The following is a 13,558-nucleotide window of genomic DNA, read 5'->3' on the forward strand; positions in this document are numbered from 1 at the left end:
AAGGAAGCAAGAAAAAGAAGGAAAGGAAGGAAGGAAGAGAAAGGAAGGAGGGAAAGAAAGGAAGGAAGAAAGAAAGAAAGAGACTAACTTATGAGTTCTCTACACAAAATCAGGTTTATAAGTAAATGTTTTATTTTAACTTCAATTTTTAAAATTTAATAATTTAGCCATTACTTTTTAAATCCACATGTTATTAAAAATTTCCGGACAGTGAGTGCTGCTGCAGGAGTGGAGGGTTAGAGAAGAGAATGGAGCGTCTTGGCTCCTGGAAAGCTTTGATAAGCAAATACAGCCCAGCGCTCTGGCGCGCTCTCTATTGGCTGTTTCTTCACCGCCAGATTTTGACACAAATAATCAGATTGAAAATCAGGTAGGGAAACAGAAGAGGAAACACACACGCACGCGCGCGCACACACACACACACACACACACACAGAAGGGGGGGAAAAGGAGAAGTATCAACTTGAGCAGAGAGTCACGAATTGACCGGGTGGCACCGTCCCCAGAGGGAGCGACGAGGTTCCCATCGTGGACGCGGAGCTCCGGACAGGTGAGTGAGTAGAGCGCCCCTGTCTCTTCTTTTGAAATTTGCATATCCGACTTAGATCGTTTCCAAGCGGTTTACCTAGTCCCTTTGGCAGTCCTAGGAAGACTAAGGTGGGCTGGAAAAATCTCTTTTATGAGAGGTGGCTTTCAGTCCTTGAACCCAGAGAAGAGGTGGCAAGGAGACAGTCTTCTCTGAGATGCTGCGAGCCCCCGTGTACCCGTGGAGGAATTACCTTCCGCCAATTGTGCGTGTATACCCGTTGTTGTTGTTATTTTTGTTTTTGCTTTTTGGCCGTATGGCATGCGGGATCTTAGTTCCCTAACCAGGGATGGAACCCGTGCCCCCTGCAGTGGAAGCGCGGAGTCTTAACCACTGGACCGCCAGGGAGGTCCCATGAACGCCCTTTCAAGATTTGATTTTAGGCTGACAGAGATCACCTACCTGCACGATGTCAGACCCACACCCCAGCTCTCCCAGGGACCTGGGCAGGCGAGGCAGGACACACGTGGAGGTGCCCGAGTTGGTGTCCATCTTCGGGGACAGACTGGCCCTGTCCCCAGGGCACTCTGAGCCTTTCTTTGGCTGTGAAATAAGAGAGTGGGATTGAGGACTCTGAAGGAAGTCTTAGCTTCAGCACCCGCAGTCCCAGGCGACCTTCCCCAAAGTTCCTGGGACACTTTGAGAGGGAGGCGCTTCACATTCAGAGCCTCCTAAGGGGAACAGGGGACTGCCATCTCCACTGCACCCTCCCACCCAGCCTCCAGGGACAAGAGATGGGGAGGTGGTGCCTCAGCCACTTCTACCTAATTTTGAAGAAAAAGCCAAGTTAGAGTCTGGGCGTCTGGGGAGAGGTGCTTGCTCTAACGTAGGGCTTGTTAAGGGGGGCAGTCCACAGAATCACTGTGGGTATGTGCCTGTGTACATTTTGCTGGGAAGAAAGTCCGCAGCTTTCATGAGATACTATGGTGGGAGGTGCAAAGTAACTTTCGGTCTCTGGAGGTGGATCTGGTGGGAGCCAGCTGAGCTGCACCTGCCCACACGGGCTCACTCCTCTGCACATTTCTTAGTGGGCAACAGGTAGAAGACTTCAGTCTTAGAGAAGGGGCAAGTTTCTTGTCCTCAGAGGTGGTGCAGAAGGGATTCTTTGGATAAGAAGATGTGTGAGGTTTCTTCCAACTCAGATTTGGGGATCGGAGGGAATTCCCTGGTGGTCCAGTGGTTAGGGCTATGTGCTTCCATTGCAGGGAGCACGGGTTCGATCCCTGGTCGGGGAGCTAAGATCCTGCAAGCCACTCAGCCAAAAAAAAAAAAAAAAGATTTGTGGGTTGGTATGTCAGTTTCCCAACAGAAAGTTCTTGGGGACCACCAGAGAGTTATACTTGGGTTAGGTTTGATTGATGGAGTCACTCAAAACCAGTGCAGAGCATTTTCTCAAGGCTTTCAGGAGACTGGGTGGCGGTGTCCTACTGGAGAGTACAAGGGCTCCCGAAGCCTTTGGGGCCAGATCGCCCCCTTTGGGAAGACTAACCTGATCACATGTGATACTTCACTGTGACACAACCTCTCAACCCTTTTCAGAAACAACAGAAAACTTTACCCTTCCTCAGTCTAGAGGGTGGTTTTTGTTCCTTTGTTTCCAGGAATTCAAACCAATGGGAACTGCTTTAGCCTCTAATTCAGAGATGCTCAGGAAATGTTTTGTTCACTCCTTTTTGTTTTGTTTTTGTTTTTTAAATTAATTTTTATTGGAGTATAGTTGCTGTACACTCCTTTTTGTTTTTATTGAGGTAAAGGACACATAACATGAAACGGACCATTTTAATCATTTTTTAAGTGGCCGGTTCAGTGGCATTAAGCACATTCACATTGCTGTGCTACCGTCACCACCATCGATTTATAGAACTTCTTTCATCTTGCAAAAAACTGAAACTCTGTCCCCAGTAAACAATAACTCCCCATTCCTCCCATGCCCCCAGCCCCTGGCCCCCACCATCCTACTTTCTGTCTCTGAATTGGACCACTCTAGGTAACTCACATAGGTAGAATCATACAGTATTCATCCTTTGGTGTCTGGCTTAATTTCAAGTGGCATAATGGCCTCACTGTTCATCCATGTTGTAGCGTGTGTCAGGATCACTTTCCTTTTGAAGACTGAGTAATATTCCATTGTTATGTCTATACTATATTTTGTTTATCCTGTTCATCCATCAATGGACACATCGGTTGTTTCCACCTTTCGGCTACTGTGAATAACGCTGCTATGAACCTGGGTGTACAAATATCTGTTCAAGTCCCTGCTTTCGATACTTTTATATACCCAGAGGTGGATTCACCTCTTTTTGACATTGCATCCTCTGAACTTAGGAAGAGACATGTGAGAACTCCTTCCAAATTTCGAGTAAAAGTAATGACTACCCTCTGCTGGGGCCCCAAAAAGGACCTGGGCTCACGTCCCCTGACTCCTACGTGGAAAGGGTGATTTTTTGTTTGTTTGTTTGTGTTTCCCCTTGAGTCGTGTCTTTAAACATAAAGGAAGTCCAAAGGGTCCTCCGTAGCAGACTCTGAGAAACAACGGAGTCTTACTCAACCCTCCCAAAAAGGGAACCCGAGTGATGAGTTTCTTAGTCAAGGTAGGTCGCTCCCGTGCTAAAAGTCAACGAACCCCAGCATGGGATTTTAGAGCAAAAGGGAAGTTTAGAAATCTCTTAGTCCAACCGTCCCTTTTGAGAGATAGGAAAACCAGGCCCCAGGTTGGCGGCTGACGTGGTTAAGCTCAAGGTCACAGAATCCGATTCAGCCCCACGGGAGGCGCCTCATTGCACGGAAATCACAGGCCTGCGGCTCTGGCTCCACCTGGAAGTCGGGGTGCAGGGCTGCCCCCCTTCAGAAGGACTGGCCAAGATTCTGACTCAGGGTTGGGGAACCCTCTATTGGGATTGGGGGTTTTTGAAGAGATATTAACAGTGAGGCTCTTTCCGGAGGCCCGATACCATCAAGGCCTCTGTTTTATGAAGAAATCTTGGGCTTCTTTCACAATCTCTGCTCTTAGCTCTTTCTCAGGACAGGTTAGTGTGAATCAAACAGTGTGGTTGTTAATTAACTACAGTATAGGTGATTGGTTCCTTTTTTTTTTTAACTCGGCTCACAGGGGTCAAAAGGAAGTTCTCTGGGTGCACTTGGCCTCCACAGTGAGCTTGGTGGCTCAGCTGTAGGGTTGCCTTCGCCACTGTCACTTTGCCAGGCTTAGCGGAGAGAATGTTCTAGGGAGGGAAGGGGAAGAGATTGGGGGCGCTGGGGGGATCACTAGAGTGGGCCCTGAGAATCACCTTCCTGGGACCCCCTTGCTCCTCTGTGTACGTGCTTCTGAACCCCAGAGGGCCATTGTGTTGTCATCCCAGGTTCCAATCAGCTGACCTCTAGGGTCTCCTTGGGTTCTGAGCCCAAGGGATCACCGAAGCTTCCTAAAAGAAGCCTGTTCCCTCGCCTGCCTCTCCACCCCAAACTCCTCACGAGCCTAGGTGGGGCCTGCTGGATCCTGGAAGGGTCCAAAGATCAGGGGAATTTGATTTGTCCCCCATCTTGCCCCACCAATGAGACTTCTCCTCCCTGCTCCAGGCAGGCTATCTTCATCCGGTGTCGAAAGGACTACAGGTGCAGATGGGCAGAGCTTGGGGCCAGGAGTCAAGTCCTAGCAGGCAGGGGCTCTGGGTCTGGCTCTGCTGTGAGGCCCTCGACAAGCCACTTGCCTCTCTCAGCCTCAGTTTCCACCCCCCATCCCGTGACCCGGGAAGACAATCACTGTTTCCCTTGCCCCCGTGGGTGTCAGATTCAGTGACACAGTGCACACTGGGGAACTTTACGTGCTGTCCTGGTTTCCTCCTTAGCTTGTCAGCTCAGTTGCCACCGCCCTGAACAAGAGCCCACCCCGTGGTCTGACAGCCAAGAGCACGGAGGCCTGGGAGGCAGAGGACCGAGTCCAGCTCTGCCTCACTCTGCCCTGGGATTGTGAGCCCGTCTCTCAGCCTCAGTTCCTCCTCTGTAAAATGGGGTAATAGCCACTCAGCTCACAAGCCAGGATTATCAGAGCTGAGGCTCTGCAGATCCAGGCTGCAAGAAGTATTTCCTGGTGTTCTAGCTCAGCAGCTTTAATACCTACTTTTGGTTCTAGTTGATTGACTAATAAAATACTATGTTTTTAAAAAATCATGGCTACGGAGGTCCCCCCAGAACAGAAGGAGAGGGGAACTCAGCCTCCCAGCCCTCCCCCAGAACGTGGGGGTCTCTTCTCACTCTGCCCAGGCTCTGGCCTCTTCAGGGGGGCTCCTGAAGCCAAGAGTTAGAAGGGGGAAGGAAGGGGGAGTGTGGGGAGCCCTGGGCGGGAGGAGGGGAGGAGGCATGAGGAAGAAGACTGTCCCTGGGAGATAAGAGCTGCCCCACAAGCCTGCGGAGGACAGCAGGCTGGCCGAGCCTCTTGAGGTCAAAATCTGACAGCTGGACCGGACCCCAGAGGCCATCAGGTCCCACCCCCTCATTTCAGGGCCCAGGGGGAGGAGCCTGGAGCGTGTCCCGGCTCCTGGTCAGGGCTTGACCCCATCCATAGAGCGTGCCGGCTTTGGGTCCGGCACTGGGGATGCCACCAGACCAGACAGGACCCAAGCAGTGCCTGCCTTCCCAAAGCCTCTCCTCTGTGGGCTGAGTACCTCCATCCCCCAAGCAGCCCAGGCACCACACCGGGCCCCTTACACAATTGTTTGTACTAAATAAAGTTCCTTTCTCTCCCCAGCAGTCCCAGGAGGTTGGTTTGAGATCGCCATTTAGCAGATCTGGACACTGAGGCCTCCATCCAGGAAGGCTGGGCCTGGGATGGCCCCTGGCAGAGCGGCATGGCCCAAACTCCTGCTGCCCCCAGAGGGGCGGGCAGGTCTGGGCACGGGTGTGGGTACCTCTTCTGCCTGCTCCGGGTCATCCCCTTGGGGAAGGGGTGGCTCCTAGGGCCGCTCCCAAGGCAGAGCTCCAAGCTCCCTCTCTAATCTGCCTGCTCCCAGGCTGCTCCTTGGCCACGGCCTTATCAACCAGGCCCTCGCTGTTGTTCAGAGCTTTTTCCCGCGATCTTTTTCCCTGCGCTTGGCCCTATCACGCCTGCAGCCTTGCCTGGTGCCTGGGCTGGCCCGGGAGTGGGGGACTCACTCCCCCTCTGAGGCCTGGGGAATGGGCCCAGCAGAGCTGCCATCAGCACCGGCATCGGCTGAGTATTTCCTCTGAGCTTCTGCCTGGGTGTGGCATGGGGGTGGGGAGGAGAGAGGACCACCAGGAGATGTTCTGTCTCCTGGCAGCCCTCAGGAGAGCCTCATGGCTGGGCACAGGGATGTGAAACATTTTGGGGGGGGGTGGGGGACGGCGGGCAGGAGATGCTCTCTGCCCCAGAGGGCTCGGCACCAGAAGCCAAGAGTACCAGGTAGTCAGGGTGGTCCAGCTCCGCACTCCCCGCCCCGCTGACCCGTGGGTTCAGTGACGGGCCTGGGCTGGGCTGCCCTGTGCTCAGTCCCCAGAGTTGGTGGACATTGGCCTCTTCCTCCCTGTGCACAGAATGACCTCAGGCCTCCAGTGGGGTCCTCTCGGGCCTCGAGCTCCACATACAACCTCAACCATCCCCTCCACCCACGAGGAGAGAGAAAAAGCCCCTCCCTCTCTGGGGACCAGATTCTGGGCTGGAGCTGCGGACAAGGTGCAGCCCCGCTCTGGCTACATCAGCACCCAACTTGCACCATAACGTGGATTTGCGATTGAGGTGGCCCCCCTCGTTGCACCCCAGCTGCCAGGCTCCTCTCTGATAGGCGCTGAGCACATACTATGCACTCACCAGCACCATAAACCTGGATTACCATCTTACAGAAAAGGTAATAGGCCCAGAGAGGTTAAGCGTCTGCCCCAAATTGCACAGCGGGTGAGCTGGGATTCTAACCCATGAGCATCTGACTCCAAAACCTGTGCTCAGACCACAACTTTCCATGGCCTCTGAATGCAGACCCCACCGGGATGCAGATGCAGTTTTCTGGGTGCAGTGTCCAGAGTGTTTCACAAATGGAGGTACCCCTGCCCTTCCTTCTCTGCTCCCAGTGTAACTCAGGGCATGCAGCTGGAGCAGGCTGACCTGGGGTTTTCTAGAAGTGGGTGTACTGGTTTTCCAGCAAGAGAGGAGTGAGGGACACTAGGCTTTGTAGCTGCTGTAACAAAATACCATAAACTGAGTGGCTTAACACAACAGGAATGTATTCATTCAGGGTTCTGGAGTCTAGAAATCCAAAATCAAGGTGTCAGCAAAGTCAGCTCCTCTGGAGTTTCTGAGGGAGCGTCTGTTTCAGGCTTGTCTCCCAGCTTCTGGCTTGCCAGCAATCCTTGTCTTGAAGCCGCATCCCTCCAAATCTCTGCCCCCATCTCCACGTGGCCCTTCTTCCTGCGCGTGTCTGTGTCTGTGTGTCCAAGTTTCCTTCTTCTTATAAAGACACTTGTCACATTGCATTTAGGGTTTCTCCGCACCTAGTGTGATGTCAGCTTAACTTGATTACATCTGCAAAGAGCCTATTTTCAAATAAGGTCACATTCACAGATTCTGGGTGGACGTGAACTTTGGGGGACACTATTCAAACCAGGACAGTGGATTTTGACTTTAGGAGGAGGTCCTAAAATGTAGAGGAGTATCGTCCTCTTGTCCTGCCTAAACTGTCTCATCTTCTCCCCCGTAGGTGTGGGGCACCCGTCGACAATGCCACGCTCCTTCCTGGTGAAGAGCAAGAAGGCTCACACCTACCACCAGCCGCGTGCCCAGGAGGATGAGCTCCTCTGGCCTCCTGCCCTTGGCCCTGGTGAGTAGAGCCCAGGCTGGCCTTCTGCTGTGCCCACCAGGACTCCCTGCCCACGTGGTGGGGAGGCAGCAGCATTCCACCGGAAGTAGCCGCTCTTCCAAGTCTGGAAACAGGAGGAGTTCAGTACATGTGGGTTGAATGAATGAATAAATGCACCCATCTCTTCTCACCCCATGGGGGTGATGAGAGCATCCTGATTGGAGCTGTCTTCAGCAGCTGACGTGTGACTCGTAATCAGAGGGCTGATCTAGGGCTGAGGGTGGGTGCTCGGAAAAACAGAGACTGGTCCAAGAGCTCTCCTGGGGGACGGGAGGGGGAGGGGGAGGGGAGGGGAGGGGGAGGGCGGGGGTCTCCTCCTGGCCTCCACGCTGCTCCCACCATCCTAGGCAGAACCGCTGAGCGTGTGCAGCCAGGGGCGGCAGCAGTGGCCTCTCTCTGGTGCCCCTCCTTTCCCCAGTCCCTCTGGACTTCCCAGAGCTGAAGTCTGACGGTCTTGTCTCTCCACAGTGGCCAGGGACCAGGTCCTGGGCACCAACCCTGTCCTCAGCACCCTGTTCCCAAACCAGTGCCTGGACTGGACTGACCTCAAACGGGAGCCGGAGCTGGAGCTGGACCAGAGCTTGATGACCAGGATGGCCTCCGCCCCAGGTACCCAGCGGGGGACCCCCGCCACTCCCCAGCGGGTGCAAGGGGAATGGAGGATGGATGGGCCCGTGGAAGCAGGGCCCCTTGGAGTTGTGGAGTCAGGGAGGATCGACAATCCGGGCTCTCAGGCTTCTGCTTGAATCCCTCCAGGACGGGGAGTTCATTCCCACATGAGAGCTTCTGTGTGGTGGGGCAGAGGAAGCAGCTGGACAGGCCCACGTAGTGGGTGAGGTGGGCACTCTGCGGGGGTTGGGGCACATTTCCGGACTGAAAAGCCAAGGAGCCACAGTGAGGACCCAGACCACCCCCCAGTAAATAACTGGGGCTACACACCAAAGTCTCAGCATGAGGTCACAATGGAGGGTGGCGGGGAGTGGCTGCCCTGATTTTAATGTCACCACTAGGTAAATGTCCCACTCTCCACAGAGGGGCCTGCTGTGACGTCCCGACCCCAGGATGGGGACTCGCCATCCTCCGACTCACCCCCGTTCTACAAGCCCAGATTCTCCTGGGATGCCCTGGCTTCATCCTACGGCCACAGCTACCAGCAGGCCCCCTCCACCATGCAGTCTGCCTTCCTGGAGCGCTCCGTCAGCCTGTATGGCAGCCCTCTGGTGCCCAGCACCGAGCCGCCCTTGGACTTTAGCCTCCACTACTCCCCGGGCTTGGACACATACCACTGCATCAAGTGCAGCAAGGTGGGTGGCCGGGATGCGGGTGGGCTCTCGGGTCCTGCTTGCATCCCCTCTCCAGCACCCTGGCAGGTGCGGGTGTTCAGAGTTGGGTGCCCCTTGTGATGTGACTCTTGGGTCCTCTGGTGGGATCAAGGACTCACAACATTCGTCCTCATCACCATTCACTGAGCCCTGACCATGTGCTCAGCCCTGTGCTAAGCACTTGACATGCATGAGCCCCGGGGGGTGGATGAAGGGCTAAGGTTCAGAGACGTTGAGTCACTTGCCCAATAGCACGCAGCAAGTAGATATCACAACCAGCATTCAAACCTAGCTCTGCCCAACTCCCACTTTTTAACCACCATTCAGCCTCCAGATAGGGCCAGGAGGGACCTTCCAGATACCCCCTCCCAGACTCCATTCTACAGACAGGAAAGCCAGCCACAGAGAGGGAAAGGGACCTTCCCAGGACACACAGCACATGGCAGCAGAATCGGCAATCCAGTGTTCCTTCTCCTGTACACCCACCTATGGCTGAGCTGGGTGCAGAGGTGGGACCCCGGCCCCTCTCCCTCTCTGCACCCCCGGGGCCTCATGCTCTGCCCCTCCTGCAGGTGTTCTCCACCCCACATGGGCTTGAGGTGCACGTCCGCCGCTCCCACAGTGGGACCCGGCCCTTCGCCTGCAACGTCTGCGGCAAAACCTTCGGCCATGCAGTGAGCCTGGAACAGCACACGCACGTCCACTCCCAGGTGGGCAGCTGGCTGAGCGCAGCACCCTCACTTCCCACTCCTGCTCTGTGCTCCCCCCAGGAAGCCTAGGGGGCTTCGGTGGGTCTCTCTCTGTGCCCCTGAGGGTGACAGATCGGGGGGCCCTCATTATCTGCCGCCCTGATCTGGGTCTCTATCACCCGCCCTTAACACATTTGAGTCCCTGATGGACCAAGCTGGCTTCATGTACAGTTGGAAGAGGCTAGGAGCTCAGGTGGGATTTCGGGGGCAGCGAGATGTCTGTGATGCTGAGGGATGACCCCACCTCCTGGGTGGTCAGGACAGGTTTCTCACCTCTGAGACCCCTTGACTCTTAGAATCTTGAAATCAGGCTTAAATGTTCATCTCATCCCACTCAGCCCTACCTGACGCCGAAATCCCTTCCTCAGAATCCCATTCCAGGGAAAGCACCTGAAACTGACCTGAGTTGCTAACACCTGGGTAGATATAAAAGCTCAGGTGGGAAACGCAGGAAAAGATGGTTAGAATGTACCACGTGCCAGTTGCCAGCTCAGTTCCCGACCTCCAATCCTCCCAACCATCCTTTGAGGTCACTACCCATAACGATCCAATGTACAGATGAGGAAACTGAGTCCCAGGGAGGTTAAATGACTTGCCAAAGGTCACGTGGCGAGTAAGAGGCAGAAGCCAGAATTGGGCCCCAATAATTCAGCCGCTTAAACAGACCACAAGGGAAAATCCCCTAATAGGAGGCCACTCAGGGGCCAGGCCTCGCCCCCTCCTGGGAGGCAGGAATGGGGGTCCCTGGGCCCCATCCTCGAGGCCACCCCAATGGAGTGTCCTGTTCCTCAGGGGATCCCGGCCGGGTCCAGTCCCGCGCCCAGCTTGGCGGTCCCGGGTCGCGAGGCCCCACCTGCACCTGACCCCCCGGGGCCTCGTTTCCTCCGGCAGGGGCGCAGCTTCGAGTGCCGGATGTGTGGCAAGGCCTTCAAGCGCTCGTCTACCCTGTCCACCCACCTGCTCATCCACTCGGACACGCGGCCCTACCCCTGCCAGTTCTGCGGCAAGCGCTTCCACCAGAAGTCGGACATGAAGAAGCACACCTACATCCACACCGGTGAGGCCGCGGCCCGCGCTCTGCCCCGGCGGAGCTCCTCCCCGGCCTGGGTCCGCCGACCCTCCCCCCACCCCGCCCCCACCAAGCCCCGCACCCCAGGGCCCAGAGAGAGCCTCCGGGCACCCCCCCTTTCACTGTTAAAAGGTGCGGGCTTTAGGACCCGGGTGAGGGGGGATGGGGGTGTCAGGTTACACAGGGGAGGCCACCCCCCTCCAACAGGAGGGCTGGACACGCTGTGCTACTTAATGCCTAGAAAAAGTACTGGAAGGAAATAGCAAAATGTCGACACTGATAATCTGTGTGTAGAAGTGAGACCGGCAGGTGAATTTCTCCTTCGTTCGTCATTCCTTCATTCACTCATTCCTCCAGCCATTCATGCCTTCATTCCCGCATTCATTCATTTCCCATTTGGTCATTCATTCATTCATTCATGCTGCTACTCACCCTTTTGGTCCCCCACTCATTCACCCATTCCCCGTTTGGTCACTCATTCATCATCCCTCTAGCCATTCATTCATCCTCATTCAGTCATCCATTCCTTCATTCCCCCATTCCTTCATTCCTCAGCTGTTAGCCAGTGCCTCTTTTGTGCAGGGCCCTGTACCAGGTTCTGGGCTTCATTGATCAACAAGGTGGACCCAGTCCCTGCCTTAAAACCGGGATACAATTGGCCGAGGGGTTGGGTGGTCAGAGTTGTATTTTTCTTGTCTCCCTTTTCTAATTATTTCCTAAAGTGAACGTGTGATAAAAGATAATAAGGTTCCAGAGAACAACTGCAGGGCATTGGGGCAGCAGGTCTGGTCCAAACAGCCCTGACCCTGTCCTTGCCGCCCCGCAGGTGAGAAGCCACACAAGTGCCAGGTGTGTGGGAAGGCTTTCAGCCAGAGCTCCAACCTCATCACTCACAGCCGGAAGCACACGGGCTTCAAGCCCTTCAGTTGCGAGCTGTGCACCAAGGGCTTCCAGCGTAAAGTGGACCTGCGGCGGCACCGCGAGAGCCAGCACAACCTCAAGTGAGGCTGTCCCCGCTCCCAGCTCCTGACCGGCCCGCCCCAAGATCGTGTCACCTGGAGGGAGGCCAGCCTCACACACCCAGATCCCCAGTCTCCTGGAGGCAGCACTGGACAGGACTCGTCAAGCCTGTTTTGAGACTCACGAAATTGCTGTGTGACCTCGGGCAAGTCACTTTCCCTCTCTGGACCAACAATTCTCCTGCTGCAAAGTGTGGCAGCTGGATCTTTTCTGAGCTGATGTTGTCTACAGGTCTAAGAGCTCGGTGCCTTCCCCCCGGGGCAGAGCCCAGGAGGCCAGAGTAGCCCCAGGTGCACAGCGATACCAAGAACAGACCAGAGCTGGGACCCACAGAGAAATCCTCCCCCTGCCTGCTGTTCGCTGGGACCTGGTCAGCTCGGTTTTCAGCAGGCCCCTTTCTGGCTGCCACGGATGGTCAAAGCTGTCTCCTGCCCCAGTGGGAGACCTAGCACCCCTCTGCTTCAGCCAACGTGCTGGCCGCTCCCCACTCCTGACGGGCACTCAAGCCACGGGGGTTCCAGTTCTGCGGTCAGACCACGGGGAAACCAGCAGTTACTGCTGTCAAAAGCCTGTTCCTCTCAACAGCTGTAAATAAAAGACACAGATTTACTTACATTTCGCCACCATTTTTTAAACACGTACTGGGTGCAAGCTAGTGCCCGAGGCTTTGGGGAGGGATGGTGGGGAGGCTTGAGAAGCATAGAAAGCTCTGTAGTCGCTCACAGACACATTGGGAGACCAAACTGATAAAGTGCTGAAACAGAGGCATGAGAGACCCGTGTGACAAGACCCCAGGCAAGGGCAAGGTGGATGCAGCTGGGGCGGTATCAGTTTCCTGTGGCTGCTCTAACAGATCACCGCAAACTCCGTGGCTTCAAACAACACAAAGGGGGACTTCCCTGTGGTCCACTTATTAAGGCTCCGTGCTTCCAACGCAAGGGGCGTGGGTTTGATCCCTGGTTGGGGAACTAGGATCCCACATTCCAAGGGGCACAGCCAGAACATTAAACACACACACACACAAACACACACACACACACACACACACACACACACACACACACACACAAAGGTATTCTCTTACAGTTGTGGAGGTCAGAAATCCAAAATGAGTCTCACGGGGCTAAAAGTCAAGGTATCGACAGGGCTGGTTCCCTCTGGAGGCCCCAGGGGAGGTTCTGTTTCCTCATCTTTTCCAGCTTTTAGAGGCCGCCTGCATCCCTCAGCTTGTGGCCTCTTCCTCCATCTTCAAAGTGCGTCACTTGGACCTCCCATCAGCCCACCTCCTTCCTCTGCTTTTGACCTTCTTGCCTCCCTCTTGCAAGGACCCTGGTGATCCCATCGGGTCCACCTGGGTCATGCAGGGTAACCTTCCCATCTCAAGGTCCTTAATGGAATCACCAGGGTAGGCAGAATAATGGCCCCTAAAGATGATATCCACGTCCTAATCCCTGGAACCTGTGAATGTTATACGGCAGAAGGGACTTTGCAGGTGTGATTAAGTTAAGCCTGGTGCTGCCCCTCACTAGCTGGGTGACTCCAGGCTGAGCCCCCTCCTCTGTAAAATGGTAAACGTAGCAATCCTTTCCTGTGGGTTACTGGGAGGATCCCCTGAGGCCATGAGTATATGGCAGTGAGGAGGGCCTAACACAGGGTAAGTGTTAGTAGGCCATGAATGTGCCCTCTTGAAATCCTGCCCATCCTACAGGCCTGCTCAAATGCCGCCTCCTCCAGGAAGCCTCCCTTGGTCATTCCAGCCAGAGGTCTTCTCCTGCTTCTAAACTGAGCTCTTCGGGTTCCTTGCTTACAGCTCAGGACCCACTGAACCTGGACTGGCAGTTAACTGTGGGTAAGTTTCCGCTCTGCTAGAAGGAATTCCCTCTGGGCTCTAGCCTTCAGCACTAAGCCCATCCCTGGCCCACCACAATGAACACTTCTGAATGAGTCCC

General features: G+C 55.1%; 1 protein-coding gene across 2 annotated transcripts; it reads left to right on the plus strand.

Annotated features, from left to right (window-relative positions):
* The first annotated feature begins 6,054 nt into the window (after nt 1-6,054).
* GFI1B (growth factor independent 1B transcriptional repressor) lies at nt 6,055-12,610 on the plus strand. Of its 2 annotated transcripts, none has more exons than XM_082404487.1 (6): nt 6,055-7,410; nt 7,918-8,058; nt 8,482-8,753; nt 9,344-9,481; nt 10,313-10,577; nt 11,416-12,610. In XM_082404487.1, exons 1-6 carry the CDS (start codon nt 7,311-7,313, stop codon nt 11,592-11,594), a joined length of 1,095 nt encoding a protein of 364 aa, XP_082260613.1. In that variant the 5' UTR covers nt 6,055-7,310; the 3' UTR covers nt 11,595-12,610. The 2 variants fall into 2 exon arrangements, with proteins under 2 accessions (XP_082260613.1, XP_082260614.1); XM_082404488.1 differs by having other exon boundaries at nt 10,412-10,577.
* Nucleotides 12,611-13,558: the final 948 nt, after the last annotated feature.

This window comes from Balaenoptera borealis (assembly GCF_965194805.1).
Source record: "Balaenoptera borealis genome assembly, chromosome: 8".
Lineage (NCBI taxonomy): Eukaryota > Metazoa > Chordata > Mammalia > Artiodactyla > Balaenopteridae > Balaenoptera > Balaenoptera borealis.